The following is a 13,643-nucleotide window of genomic DNA, read 5'->3' as shown; positions in this document are numbered from 1 at the left end:
TTTATTAATATTTAAATTTTATTTTCAAAAAATTTATTTTCTTTTTCTTTTATTTGTGCTTCTTCCTTGGCCGGTGGTCGCCAGCCGGCCACAGGCAAGGATGAGCTTGCCCAAGGCTCGGCTTCACCCGATCTCGACGAGGTCGAGGCCTCACGGGCCTCACCGGCCTTGGGCAAGCCGCTACTCACCGGCCTTGGGTGACCTCATTGCCTGTTGTTAGCCGTTGACCGCCGTCGTGGCCGACCACCGTCTAAGAAAGAAGGAAAAAAGAAAAGAAAAGAAAAATAAAATAAACAATATAATTATTTCAAATTTCAAATTTTTTTTTTTTTTGCCTCGAGATGAAGTTATGAAATCGAAATCATTTTTTGAATGAGATCCAAATACCAAAAAACGTTTTCTGTCACCTATCACCAAATTTAGAGAAACAAATTATTTTGCTGAAAAATAATTTCTCGAAAAAGCATTTTCTTTTATCATGAAGTTCTCCCAGCTAAATGGACCCTAAGATTAAGATTTCCTACACACATTGTTGAGAAAATTATAGGAAAACAAAAAGTTACGGAGCCTGAATCGAGAAAAGACCGAAAATCAGGGCAACCCCCCTTATTTTTTTTATTTTATTTTTTTTTGCACCCGGTACATACGATACCCACCTCATTTTAGCCATCAGGTCATGTGTCATACACAAAGCTTACACCATTTAATAACGGAGATGAAATTGGCTAATATGCTCCAAGCGTATCCAAGATTTCTTTCGAAAGTCAAGGATTAGAAATTATCCCGTTCTCATTGGAACGAATAGAAACCTTGGAGAAATTCACAAGTGTTGTAGAAAGTAAAGGGATGATATGATGTCGAGAAATCATAATGGCGAATTAGATAACCGGGAGTGAGAACTCTCACCTCATTTATTGTTACACTACTTTTTATTTGCCGGACCTCCACACTATGACACATAATTGCCCTTTTTAACTTTACAGCACTCTTTGACGAAAGAAAAAAACCTTTACAGCACTCATTCATACTGAACAGTGGATAGGGGTGGATACGGTAGATACAAACTAATAGCTACTATAATTGACTGTTACACAGAAACTTGTCTGCCTAATCCACCCGTGTTATTATCGCAAACACTCGATCACAATGGCCAGAAGCTACAAGATCGCAAGGCAAGTACGTGTGGATGATGAGTAAACTCTTCACGGTAGTTCGATCGGTGAAATGTTCCATATGTCCTTTGCGTACTCGTGGATTGTTCTATCGCTGCTGAACTTGCATGATCCTGCTGTATTCAGAATCGACATCCTCGTCCATCTCTGCAGGACGACCAAACAAGTAAGGGTAATTATGCATAGAGAACATTTGCATAATGCACTCCAAAGACTGGTACATCAACATGGTTTTGTACAGTGATCACCTTTTGGTCTTGGTATGCCTTGTCAACTTGCTCTTGACATTCGATGTAACTAGGAAAGTCTTTGCCCACGAGAAAATAATCTGCTCGACCAAAACCTTCATTCCCTTCTAAAGATCCCATCAGCTCATCGTAATTGGAGGGCCCAAAAACGCCACTTCTGACGAATGCTTTGACTTCTTCAAATCGTGGGTCAGGGACAAACTAGACGGAGAGGATATCGTTAGTAAATCTCAAAGACACTACATGCACACCCAGCAATTTAACTTAACTGAAACACCAGCTACAATTTTTTCCTCCCGCCCAGTCGTTTTTTTGAAGAGCTTAAGCTATGAGAAATCAGGCCTTCATCAAGCACATTCTTTAGCACTACCTCACGAGGGTATGTCCGAGTCATTACTTATGAACAAAATGATGAAAGTCACTTTATGAAACAGATATCCAAACGCAGAAAGAATGAAAGGGGTTATAGGACAATAGCAATAACAGCCAGCATGTTAAAATTCGAACTCTTGACATGAGCTCTAATGTCAAAGTACGCAACTATTTGCCCCAAAGGCTGAAGCCAAATGTGTCACGACTCACAAGGTATATTGCATATATCTCCTAACAGCTTTCGTGGTTTTTAGGTAGTTGATAGGTAGACATACCTTTCCCTCGGCTCTTTCCTTCCTAAGGCCTGCTATTTCGTGAGCTTGAGCACCAAAGAGAAAGAAGTTATCCTCTCCAACCTCCTGTCTTATTTCAACATTGGCACCATCCAAGGTTCCGATAAGGACACATCCATTCATCGCAAACTTCATATTGCTGGTTCCACTGGCCTCCATCCCAGCAGTACTGAAGAAGAGACAATCATGAATTATAAATATATTTATATGGAAGAGGGTGAATTCCAGGCGTAGCAAAAATTAGAAACTGATCAAACGAATGCATTGAGACTATTCTGATCAAGTCAGCAATGATAGAATCTAACTGTACGGACGGAAAGAATTTGATAATTTACTGGAGAATTTATGCTCATGCAAAAGTTGCACTTTGATCCCTAGAGGCTAATCAATCCCATTTCAACTTGGCAAGAGGATTAAAAGAGTTTCTTAAGATGAATACTCGGTCAAGCTACTGAAGTTACTGTGTTCAGAGTGGAACCCCAGTCATGGTCCCAACTCAAACTGCGATTAATCCAAAATAGACAACAGATGCATATCGTCAGGTATAATTGCCATAAATTTGCCTGTTTCACAGTGTGACTCGTCTGTGCCACTGAACAATGGAAGAATTTTCTAGTCGTTGTTACACATGCAGCCAATGGAACTCGTAAGCCCGACAATTCCATCCCAGGGACTAGGATGGAGGATCAAAAAACTCACTGGACTAAACCCTAAAGAGATAGTTCTCTCTCTTTTTCCTTCAGCAAACAGGACGTGAAGTACCTGATGTGCTGTGAGAGCTCACTTGCAGGGATCAGCAATTCAGCAACACTGACATTGTAATCAGGAACAAATACCACCTGCAATTACACAAGTGTGGTGAACTGCATAAGCAAAAGAAAAACTAAAAAGGATGAATGGTGGTCAAAATAAAGATATTGTTGACTATTAAGATCACTCAGGATCACTCAAATATCCTGCATACAGATTCTTGTACTATATAACCCCTTGGAATGTGGTGATCATGAACAACAGCCCTATCCGTAATGTAGTAATTAGCACATGCCAAACAGCATCAACTTTGGGCCATGCAGGAGCCGCTACGCACCCAAATTAATCACATAGGAGAATGTTGCACCTTGATTCACATAATAAAGTTAGAGGCCCCCATTTACACATGCCAAGAGCAAACAATCAAAGAGCTCAACAAGTATACAAACAGTTAAGAAACAGTTGAATATCTTACAAATAGTGACAGAGCCATACCTTAAGCAAATCACCAATCTCAGGATCATGATTAATTGTTGCAGCAACATCTGTGATAAATTTTACAATCCTTTTAGCTTGCACATATGTAGCAAATGCTTTTCCGCCAAAAATACAAACTCGAGGCACGAACTTAGCAGTCCTCTCAGCAGGATCCATAGCTTTCATTTTCTTGTATCGATAAACAATTCCCAATATGTTCAAAAGTTGCCTCTTGTACTCGTGGATGCGCTTCACCTGAAAATAGGAAACATGTTGGGTAGTGCTTAGCTAAGAAAGAGATCGATAAAATGAAGCTCATTTGTACTCTGTACCCTACCACTGGAAATAGTTACCCCCTCAAGTGACATGTATGCTCTGGCCAGAAGAAAAAATTGACATAAATGCATATTAATGAAAGTAAATCCTGCTAACTCCCAACCCCGTCCAAACCCATATTTTCGAATAGCAAATCCTGCTTTATCCTTTGTATATAAGTCGTCCACTTGTAGCAATACAAGCACCATCACAACAAATTAATCTTCCACACTTGTGGCAACGTAAGCACCAAAACCGCAAATGAGTTTTCCACTATATTGCGAGATACAGTGGCAGAAGACCCAAGTTACATTGCAAAAAATTCCTTTTTTTCGCCTTTCAGTTTGAACCATAGGTACTTTTGAACATTAAATCTCTACTCTATATTGACCCTTCTATGTTTGTGCACCCTCAAATGCCACTAAAACTTACAGGAAGACAATAAGGCCAAAATGCCTTATAGCGCGCAATGCTGGGTCGTTAAACACCGACATTCATACAAAATTAGTGACATTTATACAAAATGAGTGTGGCAGTTATGAAAATGCTTCTTTAAATTTGCGGGCATTCAACGGAAGATAAGACAAGAAATAGAGTTATTTAAGGTAAGGTGTGGGTGATGCCAACCGAAGATGAGAAAAAACTTGTTTAAGGAGGTCTGGACATGTGAAAGGAAGGCCTTTGGATGCTACAATTCCCTAAATCAAATGACCATAATCTTTCCATTTCTTATTTGATTTGGTTCTCATAAATAATTGGATCAAATGACAAAGACATTATTCAGTAGAAGAGATCTATTCAAATTGTACTATACAGATTGAATATGGATGTCATTTGCTCTAGAATGAGCAGCTGTTGAATCAGCAGTGAGGGGACAACATAGAAGTCAAAAGTCTGCAATATACATACATATACATATATATGTATGTATAAATATGTAGGAATAAGGAAAAAGCTACATATGTAGACATGAAATAGACTTCGGGGGTTCACCACCACCTACTTCATTAAATTATCAAATCAGGGGTAGCATGAGTTCTACTTTAGTAAACAAAGAGTTGCATGATATCAAATCCTCAGAGACCCATAATACTTGTAGTACCAACAAGAAGAACAATACCTAAATTATCCTCTTATCAAGAAAGGAACTAACCAACTGATGAAAGGAAAAGTCATAATGTGCTGTTTTCCATATTTGACATACCATTGGAACCATAGATGACTCTTAACTGTTCATATGGAAGAACTTGAGAAAATGTTTTCAAATTTAATATTCACTCTTAAGCTGCTTTCACCACATGATCCTCGGTTTCCCCCTCCCCCAAAGCACATCGATTAAAGCAGCCACCCTGAATGTTATCCTTCATTCATAGAATCAGAAGGTTACTAAAATCTGCAGTCTATATAACCATTGTGATGTGCAGCAATCAGTGTATGGATCGCCGCAAGAAAAAGTGTTGCGTTATGATATTGTTTTGACTGACATAGCTCAGAAAAAACGAAAATGGCCTTTTTGTATGCCAGACTGTTACTACTTGAACTTGCTGGATAACATGTCATCAGTTGCTCTTTCAGTGTAAATACTGGATATTTTTTAATGGCATAGTGAAAAATTTACTGTTTTCAGTAATAAGACTGGTTTGGTAAGAATTTCTGCATGCTGGATTCCTGATGTTAGGCATGTTGCCACTAGCTCGAACAAACTCCTTATCCAGCTATGGTATCTTGCAGCTAAAGCCAGATCTGTCAGTCGCTACTAATTACCAATTTTTCTTCTTTGTCTAACTTTTGGTTGACTATGCTCTATTTCCTTTAATATGTTTCACTTAGCTGAGGATTTCGGGAGGGCACCTTGGAACGAGTGGGGCTCCCTGGCTTGGATCGTCCACATTATACCAACAGGAGGAACAGATAAATCATCAAAGGGATGCAACTTTTTGGGGTTTGAAAAGGTTTTGCATCCAGCAAATAACAAGCTAGGCAGGCCCCACCAAGCATGTCGGCAATGTACTCACAAGTTTAAGGCCAAATGATTGCTGTTATAAGTCCTCACTTGGTGCCCATTCAAGATAGCCAGTAGTCATCAGGAGTCAATTCAGTGTCTGTTGAACTAAAATTTAGATGCGACAGCTATCCTTGCTTGAGTAACCTCAACAGTGGTTCTCGTGTGCATTCCCGGAGGAGTAATAATTAAAGTGGGTTACCAATCAGGAGCTCAGGAAGAAATCAGCTCATTAGTGCTGAAGATGGCATGTTGTAAGAGTTTATTGTTGTTGCAATGCAAGCTTTCTGTAAGCTGCTTGCTCAGTAGTCGATCTATAAATGGATAATTAGTTCTCACGCAAAGTGTTCATGGATGCACAAAAACAACAGCATTTAAGTTGATCTCCTGTTTCAAAATGCTGACTGGTTTCCCCAACTTACACACTGGTTTCAATAGCAAGTGAGAAAAAATGCTCTTTCAAATGTTTGCTTGATGGTTTCAGATGACTGCAAAGATACCAAACAATATGAATTTGGGTGTCGCCATTAGAGGGCTAACATGGAACGCGCATGTCTACCTACGAATTACTCCAACAGGATAAGAAATGAGGAAGACAGAGAGAAGAATATGACCTGAATATCAAACATTGCATCAGGGCTAACAGCATATCCAGTTTTCTCCTTAAGGAATCTCACAACCTTCATTTTGTTGTTCCTCTTTGCTGCCCTCCATTGGGTCTGGAGATCCTCATTATCTGCAAACTGGAAAGTGGTATGATGTAAGATTTCAGTATCCTACCTCTCAAGTCCCATACATCACTAGGATACCACAAATGCTACTTCTTCAACCATACTTGTTCAAACTTAACGGCAATTCTCTATCCATGTAAGTATCAATTACTCACAAAGAAACTGCAACTTTAATCCATCCCAATTTCCAATGAACCAAAAATGAAAGGTGATTTGCACAGGAAAGTGTTGGTGCTAGGGTATATTTAGTCAGAAGAGACCACAAAAAAAAATTGAAGACATCTCAGAATTTGAAGAACAGGGCTGGTGAATCACCTTACGCAACTCAGCTAGTTTATCTGTGTGGAGTATCCAGTCTTCTGTGCCAATCCATTTAGTTATAATTTTACTTAACTCCTGATTGCAGAAACGAATCCATCTTCTCGGTGTCACCCCATTTGTTTTGTTTTGAAATTTTTCAGGCCATAACTGCCAAAGATCAAGAGAACAGATTAAGTAGACATTCTATTGAGGATGCTGTACAATGAACTTGAGACTTCTATTAAAATACTCTGCGGATTATATTTTGAGTTTGAGGGCTATAAAAGAAGAAGGGCAAGCCAAAGAAAAGTTATACCATAAAGAATTCATGAAACACTTCCTTCTTTACGATTTCACTGTGAATCTCAGCAACGCCGTTTACAGCATGACTGCACGCCACACAGAGATTGGCCATCCGAACCATCATAGGAGGCTCAGGTTCAGGCTCCAGAAATTCTTCATCATTCTCCCGACCTTGTACATCATCAGGTTCATCTTCAAGATTAATGTTAAGTTCTTCAGTAGTTTCTGGTTCTTCAGCAGTTTCTGGTTCTTCAGTAGTTTCTGGTTCTTCAGTAGTTTCTGGTTCCTTCTCAGAAGAAGCAACAGGTTCCTCTTCTGGTCTTATAAACTCAGCAAAAGCAGGCGGCAAATCAACATTTTCTAGTATCCTCATTTCCTTCAATTTTTTCTCCAGTAAAACAGGATCTTTAGTACCACATTCTGCAATTATTGTCCCAACCAGCTGCAAACTAACATATTAGCAGGACAAAAAAAGAATTTGAAAGACCTCAAAAACAGGTAATAGAATCAGGGAATGTCCTATATGTGGGAACTGATTCTTTTCTAAAAGGTATCAGTATACCTCTTCATCAATCATCTCTATAATATCAACATGCCGAGGAAGAAGCTTTTGCATAAGTTCTAAACTCCATTTTTCAAGTGCTTCAGGCAGAACGGTATGGTTTGTGTACGCCACAGTCCTTGAATCAGCAAAAGAGAAGTACACATTTATTACTAGTATTAATCAATTTCTATCAAATTACCAAAGAACACGAAGAAAGAAGCAGCTTTAAGCAAATTAGTGTTGGCCAGAGGAAAAAATCAAACAAAATGCTCACAGGACAGGATTTCACAGACCACAAGTTGCACAATTGACATGTAGGAAGATGCATTTGTAACTACTTACGAGGCTTATAGAAATCCATCATCCCATGTTCTAGCTTAAAAAACAACATTCATCTCATTACATTAAACTTATTACGTCAGGGAGCGAACTTCCAAATTAGTATGTCATTTCACTTTGAAGTATTTTGACTTGCCTTATGAGAAAGCTACATTGTTCATGGCATGGCATGGGATTCTGATACTTTTTCCATGTCTATAGAGTGTGAAAGCTCCCCTATAGTTGATTAAAACATCCCTATAGAGTGGCCAATCTCTTTCCGTACTATGTTTTTTGTTTTCAAGTGCTTTCTTCTTCTCCTTCTTCTTCTTTTTTTTTTTTTTTTTTTGAGGGGGGGTGTTGGGGGGTGGTTTGTGGGGTGTTGGGGGGACGGATTGGTATTGAGGGAGAGAGAAAAACGGCATAAGCATAATTCTCTAACCCGCCTTCTATCCACTCTAAATGTTGCCCAATTCACTAGTTAGGGAAGATTTATCTTTTCATAATTCAGAATTCAACCCTTCACTATGCATGAAGATTACTGGTTAATGAAATATTAATGTCATAAGACAGGAAATTTCAAGCCTAATCACCATGATTCTTTTGCTATGCTATCTTCTATATATAAAGGAAATAGCCTATAATGTCAAATACAAAGATATGCAGTTCTTATTCTTTAAATATCTTAAAAATTCACAAAGGATACAGAGATGACCGTCAATATCTCGAATTTAAGCATGTAGCTTTTAACAGAAGACTGCTCAAAGTTCATCAATGATAACCTCATAAAAGTAGCAATGAATACAGTGACAGACAAACTTTCTCCAACAATGTGAGATCAGTTACACATATCTCTTTATGCCATCGCACCTATTTAGTATTTTCAGCAAACTCCAAATAGAAATGGGAAGGAAGAAACAAGTGAGATACTCCACCATTTTAGATGCTATTTTAAAGCTACAGGAAATAAATATGTACTCTGGATTCACATTATGTTGAAAAAAGTACCTCTTAGTAATATTCCAAGCTTCTTTCCAACTTAGACCTTTAAGATCCATTAAAATCCTCATCAGTTCTGGGATGCATAGTGTTGGGTGAGTATCATTCATCTGCACTGCAACCTTCTCAGGGATCTCTTCCCAATTTACATGTTTTCCAGATCGCTTTTCAAAACGAGCAATAATATCTTGAAGAGATGCTGAACACAAAGTATACTGCTGCTTCAGACGGAGGATCTTTCCCTCAATGGATTCATCACCAGGATACAGTATATAGCAAATCTGACATCAATAAAAATTTATTAGCACCAAGCCAAAAGAATCCTTCCTCTATGCAAATTAATAGAGAACACAACAATGTTAGTGCAACACAACCAGTCCTGGACATTGTTAGCCAACAGGGTCATGTCTAAGACTAAATTATCTTGGCAATGCCAGTGGACCACTTTGAAATGTATATCAACAACTACAGGGACAGAGAAGAAGGCAGTGCCTAGTCGTGGCCTAACCTCACCAAAATTTAAGCGGCTTGCGTTGGATTCCTATATTCCATTGCGCATCTTACATGGGAAAAACAGCCATAACGTGGATACCTGTAATTACAACTATTGACTATTTTCATACCAAGTAAACAAACAAATCATATGTTCAGTAATCCATCAGCCATATTCAGCCATTCTGTTTATGTCAGATAATAAAGAATCCATATTTGAGAATTGGAGGGAGGTCACTAACAGAAGATTTAAAAGGAAAAAACCCCTGGATAACAACCTTTTCAGCATTCAACAGGGCCTCATTTGCTTTGGTGTGCTCTCCAGCATTAAAAGCAGATAAATCGAATTCTTCGGAAGGAACTTTAGTGGACCAAAGCCGCAGATTGATGGTAGTTCTAGTCTTATAACCAGGGATTGGGACATCAAATGCAACTGCACGTATATCTTCTCCCCCAATCCAGCGTCTTTTACCATCAGATCCCAACACAACGTTGCCATAGAATTTTACAGGATAGGATACATCATTCCTCACAACTTCCCACGGATTTCCCATCTACACAGAGTAACCACAATGAGATCACCAACGACGTACGAAAACCCGAATAAACCATGTTCAGATTACCAGCATATTAACGGGCGGCTTAAAACAATCATGGGAATAAATACGATAATATGGAATCCAAGTGAAGTACCACAAATAAATGATGGGAATAGCACCATCATGAAGATATCAGGTGTCGCTGAAATTAAGAAATAATGCAACCAGAAAGGTTATTTGTTAAAGAAAACCCAAATTAAACTCTGAAAAAAGATTTCACTATAGTTAAATTTTAGTGTTGTATTTAAGCACAGGTTGTTCTAGCGAAAAGGAAAAATGAAATTCTAGACCTATTGTGGAACTTGAAATTAAAGAGATGGAACATTTCAGCATACCTTAAGCCAGCTTTCCGCGACTTCCTCTTGACCTTCTTTAGTTATCTGTTGCTTAAATAAGCCATACCTGTATCTAAGTCCATAACCCCAAGCTGGATAATTTAAAGTTGCCAGGGAGTCCAAAAAGCAGGAGGCAAGACGCCCAAGACCCCCATTTCCAAGCGCAGCATCAGCCTCCTACCAATATTAACAACAAATATAAGTGACTTTTGATGGTCTATATAACAACTGAAAAGTATGTACTGATTCACAGGTGACATAAAGCAAACAACTAAGGATTGAGATCATGGTATAAGCCAAAGATTAGCAGGTCAGGCTTTCAAAAACCAGTGATTAATAAGGCTTATATTCAGGCAAAGAAACGAAGCCTCAGGGCAAAAGGTAAATCCATACACTCTTGGCTCGTCCATAACTTGACCCCCTCAATTTTCTTTAGGCAAAAAATCCCCATGAACTATTAAAAATGAGCTATATATCCCTCCATCCACCTGGTTAGGTTATCATTGCTTCATTAGAATGTACATGATGTCAATCAGAAAGAGCTGATTAAGTACATGGAGTTATTAACTTACAACTTCTCAGATATAGCAGATAATGGGATGTCTTACCTAACATCAGGGAGCAGGGGTCAGCGGATGATGATCACAAAGTTGATGGATGAAGGGCAATATGTACATTTTCAAGTTGTACAGCAGGAATTAGCAACAAAAGGAAAACAGGAGTAAAGTTACAAATGACCCTCTGGCCCAATTAAAAAAGGATACAATTGATCCAAAGAAGTCTAGACAGCTTTACCTAGATCAAAAATCAAAAGATCTTTAGCCAACATTTTCATGATATTTGCAGCATCATTGTTATTGTATGGTACAGACTAGCTCAATCGTAGCAGTAGATATATCCCCATGCAAAAACAAAGCAACAGTATCTAATCCGAAATAAGCAATAAGCACAATATACCTGCACTGCAACATTTTCCAGGTCATGCCCAAGTTTGCTTAAGGCCTCAGCATAAGCACCTGTGAGCTCCAAGTTACCAATTGCATTTAACAGTGCTCTTCCCTACAGAAACCACACTAATGAAGATATAACTTTTGGAGGATAATCGCACATAGAACTCTACTCTTTACATGGAGCAATTTCAGTGCCAAACCTGCAGGAACTCCATTGACAGATAATATGCTTGCTTTACATTCAACTTTTCACAGTAATCATATGTTGCATTCCCATTAATGATGAGAGCATCTCGGACACTTTGAGCCGTTGCAAAGAAAGCCTTCGGAAGTTCAAATTTATCAGGAGAAAAAGGAACAGTGAATTCCGCATGATATTTGATACTTGAGGCAATGGATGCAGCATCTGGCTTGAGAGGACTCGGAATGCTAGGATCTTTATGCCATGAAAACAAGAAAGGGTTAATGACTGCAAATGGAAGGTTAACTACAGATTAATATGCTGAGCTTTAGATATATGGCCCTTGTTTTGCAGTTAGCCCCACAAGATTCAATGTGTATTTCAAGATTCATTCTTGCCACTTAGTGAATTATTGAAAGGACTAGCGGAACAGATTTTAAAGACAGGAGTGAATCTTATTTCTGACTTACCCACGTGAGATGCTTTCCCTTCAAGTAAGACATATCGAAGGTTTTTTTAAGTTAATTTACTTGAACTTAATCAGAAAAAGCGAGAGACCGACCAGACCAGACCATCCGCTCACTTGATGTAGGCAATTCTTGCCTAACCTTGTCTATGGCGGACTGCGTGAATTCTCAGCCATTGATCATCTGCATTCCACACGGGTCCACAACATCCAACCGTTGTGATTCACCCGGGCCATGTGGATCGATGCAACTATCTCCATAGGATGTCTCTGGCCAGAACATGTACCTCCCCTCCCCATCTATCACAAGTTACCATGTGAACGTCAAATGATCCAGACCACCAACAGGAACAGCTCTGCCGTTCAGTTCACTATCAATTCCTTCTGCTGAGCATCCCCATAACTACCGCAGACAAGTTAGATCAGAAATGGATTGCCGGGGACTTCCTTAGCGAGCATCACTACTGGTCACTTAAATTATCCAAATCATAAGACCGTGACTCGTGATCGTTTTGAACCGTTGAGAAGGCAACATGTCCTACTTAATCTTATCGCCACAGAAAACTCCATCGGAAGTGACTCAACTAGTGTGACGTCTAGTATCGGCTAATTGAAAATGAAACCCAATCTCAAATTCGGCACTCTATTTCGCATTTTTCCCCAGAACGACGAGATGAAGTTTAGAGGGAGAAAAAGGAAAATTTAACGTGAGAGGACAAATATAAGCAGTTGAGCAGAACGACCAACAGAAACTTATCGACTGCTTGAATTCACAAAACGAGGGAAAAATTAACTTCGAATCAAATCGGCATTCTGATCCAGAACAGTGCACACTGCGAATATGTACGCACTGAAAACCGGAATCTCTCCCAATCATGACAATCGCAAAACAAAAACTAGAAGAGGAAAAAAGAAGAATAACCAGAATGCAACGCATATCAACCCGTTTCAAACTACAAATGACCGATCAAGATAACAAAGATCATCGGAGCCAAGAAAAAAGGAGACAGTAAACGATGTAACATCGAAAGTCGAGACCTTCCTCGAGTGGCGAATCCTTGAGTCTCTGCTGCGACTCGCTGGACACGCTTCTCACCGTCAAAGGCCTCCTCGTTCTGAGAGACCTCGCGTTCCAATTTCGAAGCGAGAGCGCCGACTTCTTCTCCTCTGCGGCGCCAGAGCCGAGCAACCCGCACAGGTCCTTGCGTCGTCGCAGAAGGCGCTCGTTGCCTGAAGGTGGTGCCGTCGCAGAGAGCTGCGAAGTCGCCATTACAAGAGAGCGACAGAGAGAAAGAGATCGCAGGTCAACGGGAAGTCGAGTGACTGCTACGAGTGTACTACCTTCACTCTCTCTAAAAAGGTTGATCGAATCACGAGATCTCTCGAAGTTCGAGGTGCGATCCACCGCGACGCGGAGTCCTTGACTGGAAGGCTTCTCATTGGTTGACCCGGAAATCTCCAGTTTGCTGAGAGTCGTGGAGGCATCTTATTAGCCAAGGGCGTAACGAGTGCAGCTACGACCGTTGCAGGTGATAGCGCAGATATTTTCAGAAAACGACAAAGTGACGAAACATTTTCTTTATATTTTTCTTTACCATTCCACTCGGAAGCATTGCAGCGGCACGTGATATAAGACACCGTACATTTTAAATTGGGCCCAATACAAAAAAAAAAAAAAAAAAAAAACCTCCAATTTTAGTATTTTTTTTTTTAATAACCGAGGTGTCCACTCGGCCGTCGAGCTATGATTCAAACCAGCGGTGGAGCACGACTATTCCTTAGGGGGCTAACGCAGC

The 13,643-nt window shown here is 39.7% G+C and overlaps 1 protein-coding gene across 3 annotated transcripts; it reads right to left on the bottom strand.

The window, feature by feature from the left end:
• Window positions 1-852: 852 nt before the first annotated feature.
• Window positions 853-13,188, bottom strand: LOC115752886 (alpha-1,4 glucan phosphorylase L isozyme, chloroplastic/amyloplastic). Of its 3 annotated transcripts, none has more exons than XM_030691295.2 (17): window positions 12,886-13,188; window positions 11,401-11,636; window positions 11,208-11,309; window positions 10,251-10,427; window positions 9,595-9,870; window positions 8,834-9,105; window positions 7,526-7,643; window positions 6,977-7,405; window positions 6,676-6,828; window positions 6,244-6,372; window positions 3,331-3,567; window positions 2,848-2,924; window positions 2,068-2,254; window positions 1,421-1,621; window positions 1,123-1,319; window positions 1,008-1,078; window positions 853-975 (listed from the first exon to the last, which is right to left on the bottom strand). In XM_030691295.2, the coding sequence occupies exons 1-15, from the start codon at window positions 13,115-13,117 to the stop codon at window positions 1,203-1,205; spliced, it is 2,943 nt and encodes a 980-aa protein (XP_030547155.1). In that variant the 5' UTR covers window positions 13,118-13,188; the 3' UTR covers window positions 853-975; window positions 1,008-1,078; window positions 1,123-1,202. The 3 variants fall into 3 exon arrangements, with proteins under 3 accessions (XP_030547155.1, XP_048139823.1, XP_048139822.1); XM_048283866.1 differs by having other exon boundaries at window positions 1,008-1,319; window positions 6,977-7,204; window positions 7,238-7,405; XM_048283865.1 differs by having other exon boundaries at window positions 1,008-1,319.
• Between the last annotated feature and the right edge of the window lie 455 nt (window positions 13,189-13,643).

This window comes from Rhodamnia argentea, chromosome 8 (genome assembly GCF_020921035.1).
Source record: "Rhodamnia argentea isolate NSW1041297 chromosome 8, ASM2092103v1, whole genome shotgun sequence".
NCBI lineage: Eukaryota > Viridiplantae > Streptophyta > Magnoliopsida > Myrtales > Myrtaceae > Rhodamnia > Rhodamnia argentea.
Note: the sequence above shows the minus strand (reverse complement) of the source record. Positions and strands in the feature narration are given on the sequence as shown.

What these genes read in the sequence shown, in the direction of transcription:
- LOC115752886 (XM_048283865.1), bottom strand. Translation starts at nt 13,117, where the DNA reads ATGGCGACTTCGCAGCTCTCTGCGACGGCACCACCTTCAGGCAACGAG. An exon ending in TCGCGGAAAGCTGGCTTAAG is followed by an intron (nt 9,871 to 10,250) that starts GTATGCTGAAAT and finishes TACTCTGTGTAG; the next exon opens with ATGGGAAATCCGTGGGAAGT. An exon ending in TAGAGATGATTGATGAAGAG is followed by an intron (nt 7,406 to 7,525) that starts GTATACTGATAC and finishes GTTAGTTTGCAG; the next exon opens with CTGGTTGGGACAATAATTGC.